The sequence below is a fragment of the Eurosta solidaginis genome, chromosome 3 (assembly GCF_040869045.1).
Source record: "Eurosta solidaginis isolate ZX-2024a chromosome 3, ASM4086904v1, whole genome shotgun sequence".
NCBI classification, from domain to species: Eukaryota; Metazoa; Arthropoda; class Insecta; order Diptera; family Tephritidae; genus Eurosta; species Eurosta solidaginis.
In genome coordinates, this window is record NC_090321.1 from 216,222,226 (window position 1) to 216,242,777 (window position 20,552).

Here is a 20,552-nt window from a genome sequence, read left to right on the forward strand (position 1 = left end):
CTATTACAATAGAAACTAACAACATTAGCACATACATCACTAAATTCATTTCCAAAAAAAAACTCATCAAGTCACTAAGTGAACTCGAATGCGACTCGTCTCTAGGTGTTTTTGAAGAAAAAATCAAAGATGAAATCAAAGATGCTACATATGTTGTTAAGAATAGCAGAATCCCCAAATCGTGGTGGAATGAGGAAATAAACAAGTCATACAGACTTCTTATTGTGGCATTCAAGAAGGCCAAACTCATCCCCAATCCCGAAAATTTTGAAAATTTAATCACAACCAAAAAACAATGGAAAAAAGATGTGAAAAGGGCAAAAAAAAACAATTTCAATAATAAAATTGAAGAACTAGATCTGAGTAAAGGCAAAGGTGCGTGGAAATTTGTAAAGGCCCTTAGAGGTGACTTCAGTCAAAATATCTCTCAAACATGGTGTGATAACTACAATAAAGATTTCTTGAATATGTTAAATGACCAAGTACCAAGTAACTCTGTAAGACTTGCAATAAACACTGAAGTGGAACCAAACCTTGACTTAGCTTTCACATTTGAAGAAATCCAACTAGTTTTGGCCAATAAAAAAAAGGACTCTGCTGCGGGTATTGACGGCATCTCATACAATATGATCAAAGCGTTACCAGAGCTGACACTAAACAATTTAAAAACAATACTAAATGACCTTTTCTTATCAAATCAAATTCCTGACCATTGGAGAGCAATTAAAGTAGTTCCGATTCCAAAAAAAGATGCTGATCTCAGTCAATATCAGAATTTCAGACCGATTTCCTTAATACCTGTACTCTTAAAAATTATTAATTCATGTATAAAAAACAGATTATACAACTTTCTAGAAACCAACAATTGCCTTCCCAAAAATTCCTTTGCTTAAAGGAAAAACAAATCATGCTCTGTATGTCTAAATTACATCCTACACAATATCAGTGTATCAAAAAATGATAAAAAACATGTAATTCTCTGCTCCACCGACATATCCAACGCATACAACTGCGTCGACATAAGCGCTCTTAAAGATATGCTTTCTGAACTACAAATTGATCAGCTATACATTGAATGGATAACAAACTTCCTAGCCCTTAGAACTCTTAACATAGACAAGGAGGTCATTAATATTTACAATGGAATTCCCCAAGGTAGCTGTCTATCTCCCATACTGTTTAACATTTATACATCCAAACTTCATGATACTACTAATACCAACACTCAAATATATCAATTCGCAGACGATTTTTTCTTTGTTGCTTCTGGTGAAACCATAGATGCCGCCAAGATAAATCTACAATATACCTTAAACCGGTTTGCAGACAAGTGCTCTGAACTGAACCTAAGCTTCAATTCAAGTAAAACAAAAATTATGCACCTAAATAGGGGCCCGATAAAAGATATTCAAATTAGTGTTCACAACCAAACACTCCCACAAGTTCAAAACTTAAAAATTTTGGGAAGAATCATAAACAGTTCCCTCACAATCAAAGATCATTACGGTTCTGTAATTAAAAAAACAGACAACAACATTAACTTTTTCAAATATCTCACCAATATTAAATCAGGGCTACATCCACAAAAAGCTTTAAATATATATAAAACGTTAATTAGATCAAAAATAGAATACTGTGGTACCACGGCATCCAATAGCCCTAATTCAAGTACCAAGAAAATAATTACTTTGCAAAATAAATTTCTAAGAAGGTGTTTAGGAGTCACCCCTTCCACACCCATTCCCTTGCTTTATGCAATTGCAAATGAACTTCCTGCCTCTGAACGTGTAACGTGGCTGACAGCTAAAGAGTTGGTAAAAATTTTTGCATATGATGATCCTATGAAAGATTCCATTTGCAATAATGCTAGTCTCAATTCTAGCTACTCCAAAACCTCCAATCATTTCTCTACGATTCTTGACAGCCTTGACGTGGTGAATCCCCATGTACTGTGTCCTGTTTCTGACCTGGTGGTACTAGATAAATTGTTTTCTGGAAAGAAAGCAAATATGACAAGTGAAAGTGTTCAGGCCAATTTCTCAAGCATTCTAAACGACTACCGAGCCAATCTTTTTCACATAATGTTCACCGATATATCTCTTTCACACAACACGACTGGATGTGGCATATATAACTATTCCTCGAATCTAGAACATAGCTTTAATTTTAATTTTAAATCCTCATCTATTTTTGGCGAATTGATGGCTATACAAGAAGCCATCAACATAGCCATAAATAACAAATGTGATAAACTGGTGATATTTACGGACAGTTTGGGTTCGTGCCAAGCACTCCTAAACCCAAAAGCAACCAATAGCATTGTATATAATATTCATCAAGACATCATGAATTATAGTTTTAGACAGATCCACATTGTCTGGATACCTAGCCATAAAGGTATCCCAGGCAACGAAAAAGCTGATGAAATAGCCAAAAAAGCAACGATTAATAGTCCGAATAAAAATTTTAAACTTACAATTGACGAAGCTCTCAAGCTAATAAAAACTAATATTCATGATGACTGGTATGAAGAATTTTTAAATTATGCGAGTGATAAACCCAACTTATTCGCAACAACATACCCCATTAGAAAAAACAAAACTTGGTTCAAAAACATAGATATACCTACTACAGAAATTAAAACAATAAATAGAATCCTCACCGGTCATACCTATGACAAGCAATACTTACAAAAAATAAAGGCAATCAACTCGACACGGTGTAGCTGTGGTCAAACAGACAGCTACTATCACCAAACCTTCCTATGCAGAAACCTAAATGATATAAGATCTGAATTCAATTTATTTAACAACAACTTCAGTTTTGAAAATATTTTTAGTGGTAACAACACAACCAAAATTACTCAACTTGCCTCATTTTTAAAAAAGGCACAAGTTAAATTCTAAAATCTGTGATCAAAAATTACAAGAGCAATATACACTTTTGTATACTTTTCTCATTTTTAATTATATTATTGTAATATAAAACTTCAAGATACCAATATCGATAATTATATGTATATGTACATACAGAACTTTCATTTAAACGAACATGCCAAAATGGGCATTCATACGTATCCACTGATCTCATTCGTGATACAGTATAAATTCAAAGCACTTAAAAGTCAACATATGTGCTTTCGCTTTAAGACAAAAACCAAATCAATAAAACAGATATAAAAAATGCAACGCTACTTAGTACATGAAAGCTATCGTTCAACATACAATCTTTGTAATTTCGTTACAAAGGCAAAGCAATCATTGTAAAGATTCATCCTGGCAAAACTAAACCAACCTCTACAAAGAAAACAACAAACGGAAAACAGGAACAATCTGAAGACAACAACAAGCTGAAGAAAAAACAATCTGATATATAACCTGGCGTTATGGATTAACGTCCGTGCCATTCAACCAAACCCCAAAAAAAAAAAAAAAAAAAAAAAGATCCTCTATCACATTTATACTGTTTTCACACAGAAACTTAATGATCTCATTTCACCTTCTTATGAAATCGTAAATTTTTTGCTTTCACAAAGAAGTAACTGCTCGATTTGTATGAAGGATGAAATGTCAAGCGAATAAGATGACAATGCTATATGACAGACAATCATGGCGGAACGATACAAGGTGGGAGCATGGTGACATACCTACAAACAAAAAAAATTCCATGTACTTGTGAATTCAATGGACAAATGTCAAAATCGTACTGCGCCGGTAGTTGATGTATCAAATCAAATTATAATCAGCTGTTCGATGCGGCCACCTTGTATCGTTCCGCCATGCAGACAATGACATTTACTTTGACAAATGACATTTTTAAGCACTGAACACACCAAAAACTAAGAAGCAGAACGCGGCCAACAGAGTTGCATTGTGCTTTTGACTTCATTAGGCATTCGATTAGCTACTAATGAAATAATTATATATTCGAATTTTGTAGGGAAGATTGAGCTCAATAAGCGTCTTAATGTAGAAAACTGCCTTTATTATTCAATAAGCCGTCTGTGTGAAAATAGTATAATACCAATAATAGCACCAAATGCGTCATTTTGGGCAAAAAAATCCAAATGCGATGCATTTCTTCATATAAATCAAATTTCCGAAATTACTCATTTGAGCACAGTCCGCCTGCAAGTGCAATCCATACACGCTTTTGACATTTTCTTCCTAAAAGAAATCCGACAAAAACACGTATGGTTAAACGACGTATCCTGATCTTAATTCTGTACTAGAGTTATAAATAGCAGCTCCCACTAGTTTTTTAGACCTAGTGAGATAACGTACGCCGTTTTAATTTTGCTCTCAGTCTCCCACAATCGTAAGAGAGAACATTCTCATTTTCAGTTTTCTCGGCTACCATTGCCAGCTTGTCAGTGGGGGGTGTTTTTCAATAGTAACTTTTTTGTTTGCTGAAATATATACGATTGTCTTTTAAAAATACGTCTAAGAGACCTATCGTTATCTTTTAAGTGATTAAAAATTTTATGTAATTTTAGTGTAAAATGGTAATTTTAGCAAATATTTTTTTTTGTATAGTTTAAAACAGTTAATTCATTCAATTGAAGTACAAATAAATTTATTTTATTTTAATTTTTTTGCTTTAACTGAGGTCCATCGAAAAATACTCATTTTTTTTTTTTGTAAGGAAAAGTTCAAGATAAGTCAGACTTAATTTTTAATATATTAAAAAAACCATTTTTCCTTTAAAAAACTTTTAAAACAAGTGAACATATATCAAATAAATGATTAAAAAAAACAAAAAAAAAATGTAAGTTTTTTTATATCTTTAGGGTCCTTAAACTTGAACACGTCTCTCAGACGTACGTTATCTTTCTAGGGTAAAAAAAATACCTTTATCTTTCTATGGTTAAAGCTAAACTGACAATTCTACGAGAAACTTTGTATTTGCGATATTATCTCTCTTGTTTTTATCGTAATATTATTGAATCAATTACGTCATTGCATTTTGGTGTTTTCGTAGTCGAGTCTTGCAGGGAAGGTTAAGCGGGATGCGAATGACGACAGTGTAAATGGTTTCAAATTACTTATTTAGAAGTACGCATTTGAAACCTGTGTAAATGTAATATTCACTTTTTTCCTCGCTTCCTATTCCACAAGCTTTGAGAAGCAAGATATACGTTCGGCCATATTGAACTCTTCAGTCAGCAAAGCAACGCAATAGAGTCTTATGTAAGTCCAGCAATACTGCCGAAATCAATAACACAGGGTGCCATCTCAAAATAGAAGCACGAAATAAAAGACCGAAGTGAAAATTTGAAAGTTAGTAATCTAGTTCCTAGGGATGGGACAAATGATTACGTTGATTGACTTTTGTGGGTGTATTGTAAGTTAGTGCATGTGTTAACGTGGCGTTAGGCATGATTAAAGATGTAATTAACGGTGACTTATAATCATAAAACCATAACCATATAAAACAGCTGATCCAATCAACCTTATGGAAATCAATGTAATCGATTAATGGTGACATACCATAGCGCTAACGCCATAACCATATCATACCAACCAATTGATTTTTGGTTTCTCGCCATATCCATAACCTAAAAATATTTGAGTTGCTGAATTTAATTACTTTTTGTTGATTTTAATCATTGTTTTGGATACGTTATGACTAAGAGACATATTTTTTGTGGAATACGTTTGTAATTTTTTGCGTTTTCTTAATTTTTATGAAATTTTCACGATTTTTAGGTTAAGGCACCATTAATCAATCACATTGCAGATGGATATAGATATGGGTATGGTTACGACTATGTCGCGTGGTAATATATTGAACTAATATGTCGGGCGAAGCATTTGTCGTGCCGATATTAAACACCAACCAATTGATGGGAAAGGAACGTACCTAATGTACTAAAATTTTGCTACTCATCTGGTAACCACTGAACACTAACTGTCATCACACAGGTGTCAGGGTCAGCTGTTGCCGCTGTAGCAAATTTAATTGGGAAAAATATAAATTGCCTTTAGCTGTATTTGGAGTTCTTTTGAACTTTGTCCAATTTGCAACAAAATGCATTCCCAATATATTGCAATACATGGTGGCAGCAGAGATATGCACAATCGTTGTTGTGGCGGGCGAGCATGGTGTGTGAAGGTAAGCGCATGGGAGATCATAACAAGATTTATTGAATTTTTCAATAGTTATGCATACCGTTGTTTTAGGATATTTGTGGCATTGTTTGCGCTATATTCACATGGTTACTCATACTATTCGCAGAGTTTGTTGTGATGCGCGTTATATTATGGCCCAGTCCATATCCCATCTACAGCACCATTAATATGATAATATTTCAGTTGTTTGCCTTTCTCGCCTTTGCATCACATATACGCACTATGCTATCAGATCCAGGAGCGGTACCGCGAGGGAATGCAACTAAAGAAATGATCGAACAGATGGGCTATCGTGAAGGTGAAATGTTCTTTAAATGTCCGAAATGCTGTAGTATAAAGCCGGAACGTGCACATCATTGTTCAGTTTGCCAGCGTTGTATACGTAAAATGGATCATCATTGCCCGTGGGTGAATAATTGTGTGGGGGAGAATAATCAAAAGTACTTTGTACTATTTACGGTTCGTTGATTATTTTGTATTTCTTTCCTGCATAAATTAACTTAAATAAATTTTTTTATTTCTGTAGTTTTATATTGCCGCTATATCGATACATGCGATGTTTTTAGTTGTGACAGAATTTGCACAATGTGTGCAAACAGAATGGCGTCAATGTTCACCATATTCACCACCAACAACAATATTTCTATTATTGTTCCTATCGTTCGAAGCTTTATTGTTTGCAATATTTACGCTCATCATGCTGGCAACGCAATTGACTGCCATTTTTAATGACCAAACGGTAAGCTAGCTGAGAGATACTTTTTAATGTTCCTAAATACCGCATATCCGTTAAAAATGTATTGCAATTACGTTGAAATTGCGCATTTATTAAACAAAACTTTGATATAAGGCGCGTTTTATCCAAATCGTCAGGTACACAATCTTGTAAAGAGACGCGTCGATTGTATATCTGCCAAGAAAACTCTCTTGGTAAGAAAGTGTACTTCCCGCTAATTTATTAAAACCACTAGCAAAGCTCTACCGGCATTAGAAAACGGCCAAAATAGGATTTCGCTAATATATCGGCTAACCATCGACGACAGAGTAACGTTAGGTTTCACACCCTTTTACAATTAACCTTAAATTTTAAAAGTTTTACGAAGATGATAATGCATTCACAAAGATGTACATAAATTCGCGTGGTTTGATTGGTTTTCAGGGCTTACAAGGCATTAACGCATTTCCAGGATCCCACTTAGCTCAAGAAGAAATTTGTATTTTTATAACTATTCAAATGAAAATTTTTTCTAAACAAATAATTCCAGGCTTATTTATTCTTGAACAAATTATCTCTTAATAACTTTTTGATAGGTAATTTATTTTTGAATAATTTTCAGATTGATATTTATTTATTTAAAGCAAAGGTTACTCACTGGAAGAAAATACAGGTCTGCCAAAATACTGCTCTCAGAATCGCTATGGGCTGTCTTCTTATGTCCCCTATTATGAAGGGAAATGAAATGCTGAACAAACAGATTCTGTTGGATACCCATAAACGTGTGCATCCCAACAGACATCTGATTGAAGAGGGCCCCCTCCCGGGGCCTTAAGAAGCCGTCTAAGTATTATGAGGAAATACGGCACCTGAAAAAACAGCCGCATTTAGAAAAAAAAACACAAGCAGGTCCTCAGTGATATTTACGAAAGGGCGTCGGACCTCTATGCCAGGAATTGCCGGCGAATCCCGTTCTTATAGATAAATTCTTTGAACTCGCAGAAGAGGAAAGCAATCTCCCTACGGGGACGCGCGTCACTCTAGCTCGACTTCGATCTGGATACTGTAACAGGTTAAACTCTAACCTATCCAGAATCAACCCCGACATACAAAACTTATGTCCTGCTTGCAACGTGTCCTCACATGACACTAACCATCTTTTTATTTGCAATGCTGAACCAACGCCTCTAACACCCCTCTCAACCCCTGTTGAAACTGAAAGTTTTCTTTGACTCGCGTTAGAGGATATTGATGACAATTTGTGAGTGGTCGACCTATTAGATCGGGCGAAGCACTGCTTCAATAACAAAAACAAACAACATTGAAAATTTTTCCAAAAACTCATAAAGGCAAACTCTCAGTCTAGGAAGCGTAGTGAACGTAGACAATATTCCACGGTTTCTAGGCATAATATATATAACACTTAGAGAACGCACCACTTATACAAGGAATATGCTTTCGATTTGATCCTGTACTCAGCACCAAAAGCTAAATAAAAATATATGTCCATTAGACTGGGTCGATTAATTAACCGATATCGCGCCATCGATTTTTCGATAGGATTTGGGGTCAGGAAAAAAAGTTGCACTACGCATACCCAAAAAAATAATTTTCGAGCCTGCGAAATTAAATTAAAAATTCAGTTTCAACATTCAGGCCACATTTATAAATTTTCTATTCTAATGTTCATGGGTTTGAGTATAGAAACCGTAGAAAAATTTTCACAAATGTGCGGTGTTTTTGCATGTGTAAAACTTTTGACGGTGAAACGGAAACTTTCTACGTTTTCTATTGATTCTAGACATGATAGTTACTCATTCAAGTGTTTTTTCGTATTTATTTATTATTCGAAGTTATTTATTGCTCAAACGAAATTCCTCTAAATAAACAAAATTATCTGTATTCGTAAACAGAGTTGGAGATTATTCGATTTTTTTTTTAGAAATTTATTCGAACGAAAATGTATCTTAAAATTATTCAAAGTTAATTTATTCCTGATAAAATTATACCTGAATACATTTTTTATAGATAAATTAGTTTTGTATAATTTACTGATTGAAATTTTTTTTTGAAAAACTCATAGCTTGCTCATTTAATAAAAATAATTATTTATATCTTTTCCATTACAGGGCATTGAACAATTGAAAAAGGAGGAAGCACGTTGGGCAAAGAAATCGCGTCTAAAAAGTATTCATTCGGTATTTGGACGTTTTTCGCTTGCTTGGTTCTCACCATTTACAAAACCAACATGGAAAACGAGATTTAATTCACATTTTTATTCAGTTTAAGATTTAATCAGCATATATACACATATATTAGATGACCCAGTTATTTTTTATGTATTTCTATAACACTTTAATGGTTGAATGTAAAGCGAGTGTATATGCTAACATTAATTGTGGTAAAAAGGCGAGTTGGCTTCTCTAAGACCGTCCTTTGAAATACTTTAAAGCAAATTCCTGTTTTAAGTATATATAAGTATATACTGAGTCTTACATAAAATACGAGATTCGGTACTGATTTGAATTGGCAATCTTTGAAATTATAATTTTAAAAAAAGTAATACTAAGTATATAGTTTGATAATCTTATATAGCCAAAGAGCTTATATATTAAATGATTTTAAGTACTTTATTTTACTACACTTATATCAGTACAACACTTTCCTATACCACAGTTAAGATTTCCTTATATCGATAAGTTTTTATTCATTATACTTGATTGTATAGTAAGATGTGGCTGAGAAATGGCGTGAAATGAAAAAAAAAAAAATAAACACTTGCTGGCAATGTGCTGCTCAGTAAAGATATGATGACAAATGACATAACGCCGCTTACTTATTATACGTCTTCATTGTACAACTAACAACAAACTATATATGTACATTAGGGCGGGTCGATTTGTATGGACGAAAGTTAACCGATATCGCGCCATCGATTTTTCGATAGGATTTGGGGTCAGGAAAAAAGTTTCGCTACGCATAACCAAAAAAATAATTTTCGAGCCTGCGAAATTTAATTTTTTTGACTTTTTTTCGACTTTGATTTTTAAGGTTTTTTCATGACCTACTAAAAAAATTTTCATATGTATACCCTGTCCGACCTAAAAATGTCCGCTAAAAACGTTGGCGATATTTTTTTTTCAAAACTAGGGGGCTTTGCCCCCTGCTCGCTACGCTCGCCAACCCCCACCCAATCTTCCGATAGCTTCGCTATCTCTAGTGGGGGCCCACATTATTTAAAATGTTTTTTATTAACAGTTTATTATTTCAGTTATTTGTTGTAAAATATATATCTGAAGCAGTTGTTCCTGGAGGATAGGACTTGAGAAAAACGTTTTATTTCTGGCCAATGCGGGTTACATGTTATCGTGATAAAAAGATGCGGGCGTCCAATATTTCTAGAGATTGCTATTGCATCGTGATATAGCTGTTGCATAAATCGCGGACTCCCCTGATACGACGACGGTAGAATGATAGCCTTGCCTACCTCGAATTTATCGGAGTTGGTGATAGCTCTGTTGGCGATGCGGTCGATCAAACCTTGCATCGAAGTTGAGCTTGATTTTGTCTCAAGTAAAACAATTTATTGGCTTCGATCTTCAAATGAACATTAATGAGGAAATGTTGAGTCAAGCGTTGGCAAACCAAAAGCTGATTGAAGTCATTCTTCCGAAATGCTAATTTATATCCGTAGTATTTAATCGGAGTTATACGTTTATTCGAACCTTTCTGTTTGAGATTTAAACTCCAGGCAGTTTCACCAGTAGGAAATAATAGAGGAAATAACATAGGGTCTGGGTGCGGTGAATTGAACGACAAAAAATGCGAATCGTATTGGCCTTTAGGATAAACACGAACATCTATTTTTCGATTTATTCCACCGTCTTGCGTATCGATTATAGCGGCCAATTCTTGGCAAGTTGGTTTGTTATAAACTCGCGGATGATCGGTTGGTGTAGTATAAAAGCTCAAGTTATATTCTTTATCGATGTTATTCTTTTGGATTTCATAAAGATTTCTGTGTTGTTCAGCATACGGATTTTTATTCAGAATTGGTTGAAGTATTTGAAGAACATCATCTCTTTTTATTCTTTTGGCTCTTTCAAACATAGCTTCGCCATTTCATATATGTAAATTTGTCCAAATGGAGGGTATTTACCATTGTGTTCCAGCGAAGTAGTTGCTTTTAAGTGAGCTTCGCCTAATATACTCATTGCATAGACACCTTTTTTTAAGTCTACATTTTGAGCATTGAAGGAAGCAAAGGCGAATAAATTCTTGTACACTCTAATATTTTCTCGGAAATGTTTATTTATTTCATTGCTTTCGTACAACAATTTCTTTAGCATTTCGGGGTACTCGTCGTTATTTGGTAGTACAATTTTACCCTGGTAACAACATGAATGTTTGGAACGCGACATTTCATTTTTGAACGTGAGAGCGTGACAATGTTCGCATTCTGTTTCTAAATCTCCCATATCCAAATATTCAATCTTTGACTCCGCATCATATAACCCCAACATCAATTTGCTTTTCTTTGCTTTTTCCATACGGTAATTTTCTCGTGCTGATTTACGCTTCTCGGCTTTCCTCCTCATATTTTTCTGCACGGTTTTTCAAAATTTTTGATTTGTTTTTCTCAACAAGCCTTTTCTTCCTTTCCGCCAACAGCTTCGATTAAATTTAACTTATTTCTATAAATTAAAAAAAAAAACAGTACTACTACAGAAAGATCATACCACTGTAATAAAATATTCTCGGAAGAAAAAAACTTTTTTATATAATAGAAGGAAACAATTATCACCAACGTTTTTAGCGGACATTTTTGGGTCGGACAGGGTATACATGAAAATTTTACAATCAAATGAAAATTTTTTAGTAGGTCATGAAAAAAACTTTGAAAATCAAAGTCGAAAAAAGTAAAAAAAAAAAGAAATTTCGCAGGTTCGAAAATTATTTGTTTTGGGTATGCGTAGTGGAACTTTTTTTCCCTGAGCCCAAATTCTATCAAAAAATCGGGAGCGTGTCATTATTCTGTATTACAAAATTCTGGGTGACAAAATTCTGTAAATTGCAAAAAAATTCTGCTTTTTCAAAATTCGGCATGTTTAATTCTGGAAGTCAAAATTCCGGAATCATGGCATGGCGTAGCCGGTGTTGGATCGGCTAAGGGTTATTTTTTTAAAGTGCGGCCGAAGGCCGCCTACGCAGAAGGGTATACTACGCAGAAGAACATCACGATACCGCCACGGTTATACCACACACCCGGACTTGGCATGGCGTAGCCCAGGGTTATTCTTTATAAGCGCGGCCGAAGGCCGCCTATGCAGAAAGGTGTTCTACGCAGAATTACTGTGCATGGCGCACTTTTTCAAAATAATTACATGACCTCTTTAACATTGTTAACATTATATTTTAATACAGAATTTTGTAATACAGAATTTTGAAAGCAGAATTTTAGAAAGTAGAATTTTAAAAAAGCAGAATTTTAAAAAGCAGAATTTTGTTTTTAGAATTTTGTACATACAAAATTTCGACACCAACCCAAAAAATCGATGGTGCGATATCGGTTAATAAATCGACCCAGTCTAATGTACATACATACATGTAACGCCTGGTCTAATATTAAACTAAATACATAATTGTGTATCGTACTGAGGTTGAGTTGCTAGCAAAATAAAAGCGAAATTTGACAAAAGTCAATCGCACGATTTGCACTAAAATATGTGAGCAGTGAATTGTGAAATAATAACCAATCGAAAAAAAGACGATTTATGACATGCTGATTGCTCATCTTAGTATGATGAACGCACTGCAAATTGGCATTGAGTTGGTGGGTAAAAATTTTAACAAAGATAAAAAAACTAAACCAATTTTTTTATTTGCTGACTAATATTGTTTGTTTGTTTTAGTATTGAAATTACGAATACAGTTTTGGAAAAATGTACATCGTTTTGTGCCCAATATATGTATTTTCTGTTTACACGTATGTGTGAAGTTCACCCGAACTACAAATATCAATAAACTAAAAGTAGATTTTTAGAAATAATTTATTGTATTTATTTTAAAAAATCAGAGATTTTCTTGCACTTTGATATTAATTTTAATTGTCATTAAATTGCATTTTATTATCATTAATTTCGGTTCTAAAATATTTCGTTGTGTACCTTAAAATTTTTAAACTTTGTTGACAAACGATATAACATTTTAAGCTGTATACATACAATCTTGTAATGTGCAAGAAATGATCATTATTAATTAAAGTGGACGAAATGAAAAATTGTGAACAGAAAAAAAAAAAAAAAATTAAGAAAAATTTTAGTTGGATCAGAAAAGTTTTATATATTAGGGTAGATCGAAATAAAAAACAATGAATAACATGGGAATAATATGATAATGAAACCGTTTTTTCTAGCTTGAACAAATTAGTATTAAGATAATATGTTCAAACTATGGTATAAACTAGAGATGCCACGAATAGTGAATTGGACGAATACCGAATACCTAATATTCGGCAACGCTGTCGGCCGAAGCGCCGAATATTAGGCCACCGAATATTCGGCACGAAATACATGCTTGTCGGGGCGAGTTAGTTATGATGAATCTTAGTTGTGATGAATCTAGTAGTATCGATGACGATTCTTCTCCAGTTCATAAGAAAAGAAACTTGAATGAAAATGATAGGACTACTGAAATACACGACAGTTTCTGGAACTGCTTAGAGGAAGTCGCTACAGAAATGCTAATGATGAGGAGGACGTGGAGAAGAATGCTGTCACAAACGAGTTGGATTTTTATTCGCCTAGATCGGAAGGCCGATCCTTACAAGTGGTGGTTAGTAAACGAAAAACAATACCCAAACCTTTCGAAATTTGCTAAAGTTTATCTTTCATCTCCTGGAAGTAGCGTGTATAGGGGAAGTAGCGTGTATTCGGCCGAATACCGAATAGCAAAAAAGTGGCCGAATCGGCCGAATACCGAATAGTTGCCGAATATTCGTGACAACTCTAGTATAAACTACTTAGTTTCTTATAATTTTTTTTTTTCACTTTTCGAAAACATTTAAAAAATGTTTGTCATACTTCACGTCACCGAAAATACAAAAGACTGTTCCGAAAAGAGAGTGCACACTTTTAGTTAATTATTTTATCGAAGTGTATGTGTCGAATCGTCATGGGTTAAGCACTGTTAGATAGTGTGATCTATTCTGGGTTTACAATCTTCACCGATAGAATTTTTGTAGTTTTCGTTGTAGCGCAAACTGAAGAAAAAGAGCATGAGAAAAAGTGTACAGTTACCTTGGTGAAAATATTTGTATTGTAAAAGCCACGAAGCTTGCGCAAGGTAGTTGTAGAAGTGGTGAATAACAACGTATTATTACATACATCCAGGAAGACTTGCAAGCGTAAAATTTGTAAGTGTTGATAAAATCAGGTAACCAATAACATCATTTGGAATCCCTTAGAAAGGAGGAAACAATGGAAAAGCGGGTGATATTAGGAAATTATTCTATAAAAGAATGCTTGAACAGCTAGTTAAAAGCAGACCTGTTAAATAATGATTACTAATGGTAATGATTAGCCGTTCCATTGATTATTTTCTTTAAACGCCATTTAATGATTACTTGCCATTATTTTCTATTTTTAATAATTACTTTTCAATTGATTAAAAAAATAATAAAAAAAATAATGATTTTTTACAATTATTGAAATAAAATCAAAAATAATGATTATTTTTGAATTTTTAAATTTTTTTTTGATAATTTTCGATTATTTTTCCGCTTTGTTGAAAGAAAAAGAAAAAATGCGCATGTATATATTCGCCTCGATAAGCGCTTACGATTTACTATTGCATCCTAAAATGTACTTGTATGTAGAAATTATCCCGTGCATGCAACAAATGAGAAATTTTCTTTCAACAAAGCGGAAAAAAAAAAAATAAAAAATAATCAAAAGTAATCATTTTGATGCACGACATGCTCAAGCGTACTTGAGTAGTCCAAACCGTCAAAAAACTTAAAAAAAAAAATAAGAAAGTCAAAGGTTACACTCCGAAAACAGTGTACAAAAGTTAATAAAAGTTGGTAAAAACCAAACGGCGAATATCAAGAGATTACTTTTTTTTCCTTCCTTAAGAGACCAACTAGTCTAAATAATGTTCTTGTTTCCATTAAAAGAACCTTGAAGCAAAAAAATGTTAACTCGTCGAATTACAAGTAAAAGAAAGTGTGCATTTTCTTTCCGGAACAGTCCTTTTATTATAGTGTTCGAACCTTTTATTAATTACTTTTTTCAATTAACGATTTTTAAAATTTTTTTTATAATTTTTCGAAAATTGTTTGAGTCGAACACCAGGCAGCCCAATTCATTTAAGTCTTACAAAATATACGTTTAAAGTCCTTTAAAATTCGCAAATATTTTTTTAGCAATCAGCCCAATTCTAAATAAAAATTCCTTGCGCGTTTTTTCCCTACTCTCATTCCTCGTATTCTAAATAAAAATTCCTTGTGAGTTATTTCACTTCTCGCTTTCCTCCTATTCTGAACAATGTTCGAAAAAGCGGAAACCGGTTATGGGAGAAAAGTAGGTATTCCAGGTGCATGCCCTCAATTCATTGTCCTTCAAACGTTTGCCATGGTCGTCATCAATAGAGTGTATTTGTCCGAGGCTTGTTGTTATATTTCATTGGAGTATGGTTTTACGTGGCGGGTCCCAAGCCCAGCGCACAACCCGCTCAGCGGGGTGAAAATATTACTTGGCACGTTTATATAGCGAGCCGCTTGCTCCAAGACAGACGCCCGCTTGCAGCCGCACCTAGAGGTGTACAGACGCTGCCGATGAGATCTCCCCCGGCTAGCCCTTAAACCGATTATGTCAGAGTGGCCTAGCCAGGTTGTCGCCTTCTCACATTAGCTACCCAGAGGATACTTGGCCACAAGCGACCGACAGTAGTGAGCTGCTTGAACCGCATGCAAAAGAATCGCTCTGGCCATTCCCAGGTGAATGGCGGTCAGAAGCTTTCCCCACTTTCGTGGACTTCTATACACGGCCCCACCCTCCATGAATGTGAGTTAGAGGCAGTTTTCTCTGTCATTTCTGAGGAGTTTTTTCACTTGTTAAATTAAAGGGAATGCATCAAAGGTAAACGGTTCTTTTAAGAAAGACACTTATTTGTACAAATTTGTACTAAAATATGTACATTAGAGCGGGTAAAATTTATTGTTGAAAAGGCACATCCAATTTCTGAATCGATGGGTCATACTGAGTACTATTGTCCATGGGACCATAGGTCTGAAATGAATTTCGAGCCTGCCTAATTTTGTTAGAAAATTTTATATCCCGATCCGAATACGAATTTGACATTTATATTTATATATTTTATTTGTGAGAGCCGCTTTTCGGATTGGGATATAAAATTTTCCAAGAAAATTAGGCAGGCTCGAAATTCATTTCAGACCTATGGTCCAATGGACAATATTACTCAGTATGACCCATAGATTCAGAAACTGGATGTGCACCTGAATTTTTTTCCCCCATTTTTCCCCATACAATTTGACCTGCCACAATGTACATTCTACCACAATATTCTTTATTTTAAGTCGAAAAGTATATCATAAGCAACGGAAGAGGTCTGGGTATATTTGATGCAGCCATCCAGAAATTGCGCAAGGATTTTTGAAGAAGGCTTAAATAGGTTTTGGCATATGACGAAAGACGAATTCAACTAGACTTGGGCACCAGAAAATTGCTTTGCTGAATGGAAGCAGGCAACTCCGGTGGACTTGTGTTATCCCGCCGTCTTCTTCTTCTTATGCTCCTCTGTTGATGTTGCTCTGTGGCACCAATTCATTACTCATTTCAGTAAATACCTCATGAAATGCAATACTGTGCATTTTTTATATTTTATTTCTTATTTTCAAAGAAATTTGCAACAATAATTAAACTTTTCAATTTTTTAAACAAAATAAGAAATGCGCAACGAAATTTCAATTGACAAAACAGCTGACTTCGAAAATTCGAAATTCCTATTCCCCAATTATTGTTCTCTCTAGGAGAAAAGAATTGGAGGAATTTTTCCGCGGGAATAAAAAATTCCGCGATCACAAAATTCCGAAGGAATATTTAGGATTGGGCAGAATATTTTTTCGATACGATTCCAATATATTGGGCAGTTTGTTACCTCTTGCAATACATCCCTGCAGGAAAAGTTTTAGTTGTAGTTTTTATTATTTTGTTGTATGCAGGGGAAAAAAATTGCGTAGTAAGGTATTTTGCGCGGATTTAGTTTAGATCTCCAAAGCGCTACTGGACCCACCCAGGATAATTTTGTATCCATTTCTGCGCAAAAATACTATGGATCACACCATGGCAACTTTATGCCAGTTAAATTTTGTGACACTTAAATTTATTAGGATACAAAGCTGTTTTTTCGGTTCTATGTTTTAATGGTTTTTAAAAAAATACTCAGTCGCTTTACAGCTTAAAAAAAAAAATTGGTTTTGAATTACACATCAGATTTCTATGATAAAAATAATAAAATTAAAACGAAATTATATATGTGTATTAGGGTGGGTCGATTTGTATGGACGAAAGTTAACCGATATCGCGCCATAGATTTTTCGATAGGATTTGGACTCAGGAAAAAAATTTCCATACCCAAAAAAATAATTTTCGAGCTTGCGAAATTTATTTTTTTTTTTACTTTTTTCGACTTTGATTTTTAACGTTTTTTTCATGACCAACTAGAAAAATTTTCATATGTATACCCTGTCCGACCCAAAAATTTTCCCTAACAACGTTGGCGATAACAGTTTTTTGAAAAAAAAAAAAAAAATATTGACAACGTTTTTAGCGGACATTTTTGGGTCGGACAGGGTATACATGAAAATTTTACAATGAAATGAAAATTTTTTTAGTAGTTCATGCAAAAAACCTTAAAAATCAAAGTCGAAAAAAAGTAAAAAAAAATGAAATTTCGCAGGCTCGAAAACTATTTTTTTGGGTATGCGTAGTGGAACTTTTCCTGAGCCCAAATCCTAACAAAAAATCGATGGCGCGATATCGGTTAATAATGTGTATAAATATTCAAAGGATGCTGTGCCATCCTAGTAAACTGCTAAGAACTTGCTTCCCGTAAAAACTGTTTTTCGTCCGGAATGAAAGATAACAGAAAAAAAAAATTCGAAAATTTATGTGCTGAATTTTCCGGACGGTTTGGGAAAGCCCTAAAACTGTTGTAATAGCAAAAAATATTCAGCCCTAGTCTTGAATCCATCGTAGAAAATCTACGAATACAACCCTCCGCTACGAATACCAAGAATTTGCTATCACTGAACTCATGTGAAACCGAAAAAAGTGCTGCCAACATAAAATGTGAAATTTTGGTTTTCGAAGTCAGCTGAGCGATTGTAAATAAAAAAAGATCAAATTAAATTTTAGTTTGAAATTGTATTATATCATTTATCATTTAAAAGTTTAGTGCTTAATATGGATTCCATATCATTTGCAAACAAGGCTGCGTTACCTATGTGCTCGGTGTAATAAATAAAGGAAGTACAGCGTTCGGTGGGTCATTTTCAATGAGTCCTATAATACGCTTAGAATCGGTATTACGTTTTTTTTTTGCGGAAGGTAGCTATCAGCACGGAGTTGGAAAAGATTTTGACTCTCCGATCTGTCAGTCCACGTTTTCCAAAGTTTTGAAAGATGCCTTACTAATTTTCCAAACGCGGCTATGTCCACAATTGATACACTTCGATATGACCAAAGAAGAGAAACGTAGCGTAAAAAGGGAGTTCTACGAAAAATATAGGTTTCAGGGTGTAATCATGTCTTATAGTTTCTTTAATAATTGTCATTATTATAACACCCTTAAAAATTAAAATCAATATTTTAGTAATTTAATTTAAATTTAATTCTTTTAAGCCTTCTTCCAAATGTGTGAAGCCATGTTGCCGGTTTCTTCCACCTCTTTGTACGAAACTCTACGATTTGACAGTTCAAGTGTGTTCAGTGAAGGCTTTCTACGAATTTCGAACTTACGATGGATTCAGTAAACATACTTTCGCAGAATTTACGAAAATCGAGTATAAGATGGATTCAAGAATAGGGCTGATTACGTGTTGTGAATTGCCATTGTAAATTTTAAATGAAAGTAGATATCATTGTAAAAAAAGTAATTACGAAGAAAAGACTAAAGGAGCGTGTTCTATAAAAAATAATGTTGATTTTTAAGGCGTTAAATTGTAATTTGTGGTTTGCCTATAAACAATCTAATGTTAAATAAATAATTTATAAAAAATAATTTTTGAGGTGTTTACACTAAAATTGTCGAAGATATTTATTTATTTTTTTTTTCAAATATTAATAAATACATGCGCCCACACACATTCGTGCAAATAGTTACAAATACAGCACGCAAATGACAACATCATTTCTCTCCCTCTCTACTTATTACTTTTTCTCTCACTTTTATGCGCTTGCTCTCACTTTCGTTTTATATTTAGGATGCATTCACCGTTGCAGCATTTGGAATTTCTATAATTACGGGAATAATTAGGTAACAGCTGCTTGGTAAAAGCATTTTCTATAAAAGCGTAGGAACATATCGCACACCAAATTCAAACCAGCGATCAACTAAAAAAATCGCAATGTTCGGAAAACGCGAAAATCTGACTGCCTCTCCCATATGAGCTAATGTAATTTTCTTACTGATTAGTAAAGGTATTAGTAAATGAAGTATACAGTTCGGTAGGTATTAAATTGGGGAGCCTGGAGGTACTTATAACCTCGAAATTTTAGATTTTTGAGTTAGCTATCTTTTGATCTAAGTGTGCGATATGTATGTATGTACCTATTTATGTATGTATGTTTGTATGTACATTTGCAGGTACAAATACAAATTTGTTAAAAAATGTATAAATGCATTAATGCCACAGTCTTGGCATTTTAGGCCCAGTGCACAGTGAATTGATTTGGAATTTTTCTACTTTTTCATGTATATGAAATGGTTTTTACGCTATCAGAAATTTGTAAATACCAGAGGAAGAAGAGAACATCCATCACTCGAGCCATCAACTTAAAAAAAAAAAAAACTAAATGGAACGGCTTTAAAGAATTTACTAAGTGTTGTTTCGCTGCTCATTCCATTCTCATAGATGGCCTCATATTCCAGCCACGGCTGCATGCTTACAACTAGACCCAGGAGACCTTCAAATCAGATGCTTCAACATGAACATCAGGCGGCTGGTCAATGAACACAAACGAGTCAAATGTGGAAGAACCATCTTAAAAAGTGCAATCTCTCTGTTGGTTTCGTAAAGTTGTGTTCAATCGTAAATTCCCTCTAAAATCCGATGAAACACAATTTCTATCGCTTTCGACTGTAAAGTTGAGAGGGCTAGATTAAAGAAGCGATCGGGAACCTTGGAAAACACAACCACAGGACAGTAGTGGCGGCACGTGACCGGTTAAGAACTTTTGATACAGTCAACCCCTTTACTCCAAGACATAGTGGGATTCAAGCGGATGTGTAGCGCAATCCTTTCAAGGGGCTGCAAGCGCAATTTATAGCTTTTCCAACCCAATTGTCAGCCTCACCTAGCTTTGGTGAAGCCTGTTTGTTTATCAGGTGTGGCTCTGGCGACAAAAAGTTCCTCACGGAAGGAAGGTTCAAAGTGGTCATATCAAATCTTTTCCGCGATTGTT

General features: G+C 34.3%; 1 protein-coding gene across 3 annotated transcripts; it reads left to right on the forward strand.

Moving 5' to 3' along the window:
• Positions 1–5,897: 5,897 nt before the first annotated feature.
• On the forward strand, positions 5,898–19,149 carry LOC137245046 (palmitoyltransferase ZDHHC3). 3 transcript variants are annotated; one of them, XR_010951245.1, is made up of 5 exons: positions 5,898–6,114; positions 6,183–6,590; positions 6,658–6,870; positions 8,976–12,679; positions 18,771–19,149. XR_010951245.1 is itself a non-coding variant. In XM_067775054.1 (4 exons), exons 1-4 carry the CDS (start codon positions 6,031–6,033, stop codon positions 9,132–9,134), a joined length of 864 nt encoding a protein of 287 aa, XP_067631155.1. In that variant the 5' UTR covers positions 5,898–6,030; the 3' UTR covers positions 9,135–19,149. The 3 variants fall into 3 exon arrangements, 2 of the variants coding, with proteins under 2 accessions (XP_067631155.1, XP_067631156.1); XM_067775054.1 differs by having other exon boundaries at positions 8,976–19,149; XM_067775055.1 differs by having other exon boundaries at positions 6,315–6,590; positions 8,976–19,149.
• The last annotated feature ends 1,403 nt before the right edge of the window (positions 19,150–20,552 follow it).